This window comes from Coptis chinensis, chromosome 5 (genome assembly GCF_015680905.1).
Source record: "Coptis chinensis isolate HL-2020 chromosome 5, ASM1568090v1, whole genome shotgun sequence".
Lineage (NCBI taxonomy): Eukaryota > Viridiplantae > Streptophyta > Magnoliopsida > Ranunculales > Ranunculaceae > Coptis > Coptis chinensis.
The window spans coordinates 87151232-87156147 of record NC_141460.1 but is presented as its reverse complement, the minus strand read 5'-3'; the positions used below and the strand labels follow the sequence as shown (position 1 = coordinate 87156147).

Here is a 4916-nt window from a genome sequence, read left to right as displayed (position 1 = left end):
ATTCAAATTGGATTCCGCTATTCTCTGGTCTCTCCCCACAACTTCTACAGTTCTACGACTATTAGGATTCCCGCAATGTTGAGAAAACCCATCGTCACTACACCATAACAAAGGTCAAAAAATTGGATTTCTTCGACCTCAACTCAAGAACACAACAAAGAGAAACCCTTCCCTCTTAACTCCGCATGATGTTTTCTCCATGTTTCTTGATCTATTCGAATTCCACCTCATTTTCATTCATCTTCCCCAAATTTCGATGAAATTGAACTACACTACACCATAATAGGATATTTGCAACACGCACCTTTTTTGATTTGCAACGGTTATTTACCGTTAGTAAGTTTCCAACGTTAAATAAGCATTTGCAATGTTGTAAAGCGTTGGTTTATTTGGGTGAATTTCCAGAATTAATTGCTAACGCTTAAAAGGCGTTGGAGAAGTGTTACAAATTAAAAACTTGAAAATTTCGTGAAATAGGAAAACCAAAAAAAATCGAAATATAAAACATAACTTTCTTTCTCTCCTCTCTCTCTCTCTCTCACCGCCGCATCTCAAGACCCTAAAATCATCATCTCGATCCAACTAATTTTCGCACTCCTCAAAACTAATTTTCGGTGGATTAAAATGGTATATCCTTGAGTTCTAGCTGTTATTCAATTTTTTTGATTTGTTCAATTTTTAACAGAGAAAAAATTGAATAGAGAGGACTTCTCTGCCACTACCATCTCTATTAGAAATATTGATTACCTCGTATTCTTCCAATTGGCCAGGAGAGAGGCCCATTTCACGAAGGCAGAATGTCGAAGCTCAACTTCTAAATCTTCTTCAAGCGGTATGTGTAGTTTTTTGTTATCAGGTAGGACATCAACAATTGTTCTTCGTGGTGGAGCTGAAAAGGTACTCATTTTAGAACATCTATTGTTTATAGATACATCTCATCATTGCTATAAATATTTTCATCAATTTTTACAGGATAAGAAGTCTTTGAAGTTGGGGCCTGAAGATAACTTGTATGTGGAGGGTTTTGCTTCAAATGTCTTTGCAAAGGCCGATAAGCAAGACCGGGCTGGGCGTGCAGATCTGTATGTCAAATCCTTCACTTTCTATATCAAATTATCTTATTGGCAGAACACTACACATTGATTGCTTCACATGAGCATGACATTGATATGCCATTTTTATAATAACTTTCTGGACTTGTTGCAGAAATACTGCAAAAGCTTTTTACGCTGCAAGCATTGTCTTTGAGATACTTAACCAGTTTGGTGAACTCCAGCCTGATGTGAGTTCCAAGTTATATTTCTTTCTAAATTTATGCTCACATTCACTTGTTCTCCTTTTTAAGTTTATAGACACTTCGATTTTAGACAAGAATGAAGTATGGCACTGATGTTCGTCTACTGATTTCTTAAAGTGTTTTGGGATTTGCATTTGATGACATTGATGTATAGTGTTTCACATTAATGGTACCCTCTTCTTTGACAGCTAGAGCAGAAGCAGAAGTATGTTGTTTGGAAAGCAGCAGAAATAAGGAAAGCTTTGAAAGAAGGGCAGAAACCTGTGCCTGGCCCCCGTGGTGGTGATATAGATCTGTCAGCGTCCTCAAGTTCACCAATTGTGTGATCTAAATAAATCTCGTTGTTAACGATTACTCATTGATGAACATCCTCTGTTTTCATTTCAGTTTATTGAGGAGGCTGAGCGAAGTTTGCATGATGTGATTATGATAGTCAGAAGGGCTCTTAAGAACTCCACTGTTGTTGCTGGTGGTGGTGCTATTGATGTATGTGACATCATTATTATTATTTTTTTGGTTGGACATCAATATTTATCACTAAGACATTAACCCACTTTTGACTTTTTAAGGGACTGATGCCCGCTATTTCAGTAGCTATACTTGCAAGAAGAACGCAAAGCCCGATGGTGTGTCTATAAAAGAAGGTCCGTCCATAATAAAACTGTGGGCTTTTTACTTGATTGCATTCTTTACTCTTCCTTCCACCTAAACTTTCATAACTTTTCTTTTTAACTGACACCTGTATTTATTCTGTTTGTTGGAATGCAGGATCAAGTGTTACAATGGCTGTTTATTTCACTGTTCAAAATAATTTCATTGCACAAACTGGTGATCCAACTGGAACTGGTAAAGGCGGTTATTCCATCTACAAGTAAGAACAATCTTCATTCATCACTGTTATAGCTACAACTACTTGTTTATATATATATATATATATATATATATATATATATATATATATATATATATATATATATATATATATATATATATATATATATATATATATATATTTTATATGTGTTTGATCAAGTGGTGATCAAGTGTTTGTGTGATGACAATTGGTGATCAAGTGTTTTTACCTAATTTGAAATTACTGGAAACTCCTTCGGTTGAAATTTTCATTGGAGTTAACTAATTTGTGTGATGACAAGAGATTAGGAAAGGAGTGTGGACAAAATTATGATGCTACTGATATCCACTTTAATATTCCATATTCCACCATTTTATCTTATTTTGTATCAATTTTTTAATCACAATGCTACATTTGATGCCAATGTCGTCAGTTGGATTAATTGTTGGATTTTGGATCAGATTGGGCTCTTGGGCCCTGGGTTTAATAAGCAATATTTGATAGAAATTGCAAGTATGCAGAGTAGACTGGTAGTTAACAGCTTGAATGTTGATCAATTTTTTTTTAGCTTAGCAATTAGTTGTTATGCGGTGCATTGGGTCCAGTTAGTTAAAATGAGTATTATATGGAGATGCAACCGACAAATTCGTTAAAAATATAAAATAAAATCTGTTTTGTGATGATTGATAATAGGCTAGGGCTATAGTGCCAAAGATGATTGATAATAGGCTAGGGCATTCATACGTTTGCACTCAAAAGCTCCAAAGTATGAAACATCAGCCAGGGCTTTGACTCATTTCGTTGTGTTTTTTCTCCTGTAGTTGGGCGTGCAGTTCAGGTTGGAAAGTGATTGATTTCACTGCCTTTTCGAGGCAAAAGCCAACAAGTATGGCTGGCTAAACTTTATAAAAAAGTCTTGGGCCGACACGACGAAGAAATATCTCCATATCCCAATAGAGAGTTCTCGCTAGTACAGAAAAGAACAGCTCTTTTATGTCCAGCAGTTTTAGTACATATGGTAGTTAGGGAATAGTATTAGTGATATATACTTCTCTGTAGCTCGTATATAGTACTACTGCGATATAAGGAATCGTATTAGTTATCTGGACTACGAAAGGTACATATGTACGCTAAGGAATATAATAAGAGATACTAACTACGGATCCGGGATGGGAGCCTAATCTGTATGGGGATGGGAGCCAAAGCAAGATGGGAGTCAAATAAATTGGTGTCATAACAAATAATATGATTTATCATTTATAATAATGAAGGAGACTTAAGAGAATGTAATCATCATCATGAGGCCTTGGGTTCAAAGACGCCAAAGACTAATAGTGGAAAACTCTCTCGTGATTTTGTTCATAAATGAAGATCCGCAAGTGAGAAAGGAAAGGAAGGAATAAAATAATTAGTAGATAGAGGCGAACACGCTTAAGCTACCGTATTTTGTGCATCAATTCCGGCTAGTTACATGAGAGGTGAACCCGTGGAAGAAGTTTGATGCAAGGGGTGGCAAAATTTTATATATTTGCCATGGTTGTCGAGAGCTTTCCATACAGATTGTATGGAAGTTCGCGAGCATGATGTTCCTACACGTGGCTCATTTTGCCGGTTTGCCTCTGTAAAGAAGCGGTGATTGTTCTGCAATCATATCGCAAGTTGCGCGACAAAAGTTGTGGAGGAAAGAATCACACCGTATCAGATAGCAATTCCGAAGCTTTAGAATCTGTTGCTAAAGTCGAAGTCATTCAACAAATGTTTCTAAATTACTTGCAGGATGCTACATCTACTGATGATGCACATCTTTTTGTTCGTTGGTCCATAAAAGTACTGGAACATCTTTTTGATAAGGTTTTGTGTCCGTCTTTACTGATGCTTCTGACTTGCGTGTAGGTTTTATCTTTGCCTATGGTACAAAGATGACCCAAAATCCCAAGAGAAGTTTATTTACTACCTTGCTAGGCTGAAGTCAAAAGCACTTATCCCGACATTGGAAGCGTTTCTTCATTGATTACAAGGAATTCTGCCAAAAAGATTTCTTTAGCATTGGGGCAAGATAATTCATTTTCAAGAGGATTTGATAAAATTCTTTTTGCTTACGGTAAATATGATACGATCTGACACTCTCTTATTTTTGAGATCAAACAATTGCTTATATTATATTATTTGTTTGTTTATTTATTTTTTTGAGGCAAGTTTAAGGGAAAACTCTCCTATATACTAAGGGCCAAAGCTTTACGTGCAGTAAAGCACAAGTCCTTGTCTTTCCGTGATATTTTGCTATAGTTTGGATAGTTTGCTTTGCCTATAAGAGTCGTTTCCCTCCCCCCCCTCCCTCTATCTCTCTCGTTCTCTCTACTTGAAAATGGAGAGGACACTACAAAATAGCTTGATCCATTCTCGTGACTTGTCAATTGTAGCTTAATTTTCTACCACGATATTTAATTTATCCGAGGAATTACAATTTCGACGAATGGTGATAGCAAAGGATCTGTGAAGGGTGGTCATGGTAGAAAAGAGGCTGCTGGAGTTCAATCGAGTCAAAGTTCCCAGGTATTATTACTTTTCAATGGTCTTTTGGGATTTAAAGAGTTGTTGTAAATACAGGTAATTGAATTTCACAGCTCACTCATCAGGGATCTTTTGGGCAAGGGGCAAGGGGCAAGTTACATCAACTCTCCGGTAAGGACACCCTATCGATATTACTTTTTTTTATTGTAGTGCAACTTAGGAAGTAAATGATTGATATTTTTTTTTTCCGGTTTT

At 36.4% G+C, this 4916-nt stretch overlaps 1 protein-coding gene across 3 annotated transcripts; it reads left to right on the top strand.

Moving 5' to 3' along the window:
• The first annotated feature begins 482 nt into the window (after window positions 1-482).
• On the top strand, window positions 483-4219 carry LOC147499717 (protein HOMOLOG OF MAMMALIAN LYST-INTERACTING PROTEIN 5-like). Of its 3 annotated transcripts, none has more exons than XM_086559185.1 (9): window positions 483-627; window positions 771-897; window positions 973-1082; window positions 1207-1282; window positions 1486-1576; window positions 1685-1783; window positions 1867-1941; window positions 2066-2168; window positions 4044-4219. In XM_086559185.1, the coding sequence occupies exons 2-6, from the start codon at window positions 835-837 to the stop codon at window positions 1690-1692; spliced, it is 348 nt and encodes a 115-aa protein (XP_086415311.1). In that variant the 5' UTR covers window positions 483-627; window positions 771-834; the 3' UTR covers window positions 1693-1783; window positions 1867-1941; window positions 2066-2168; window positions 4044-4219. The 3 variants fall into 3 exon arrangements, with proteins under 3 accessions (XP_086415311.1, XP_086415310.1, XP_086415309.1); XM_086559184.1 differs by having other exon boundaries at window positions 1486-1579; XM_086559183.1 differs by having other exon boundaries at window positions 1486-1592.
• The last annotated feature ends 697 nt before the right edge of the window (window positions 4220-4916 follow it).

Excerpts from the sequence above, each read along its gene's own strand:
- LOC147499717 (XM_086559183.1), top strand. The coding sequence starts at position 835 with ATGTGTAGTTTTTTGTTATCAGGTAGGACATCAACAATTGTTCTTCGT. Across the intron at positions 1,083-1,206 it reads CGGGCTGGGCGTGCAGATCT|AAATACTGCAAAAGCTTTTT; the intron begins GTATGTCAAATC and ends GACTTGTTGCAG. Across the intron at positions 1,283-1,485 it reads TTGGTGAACTCCAGCCTGAT|CTAGAGCAGAAGCAGAAGTA; the intron begins GTGAGTTCCAAG and ends CTTCTTTGACAG.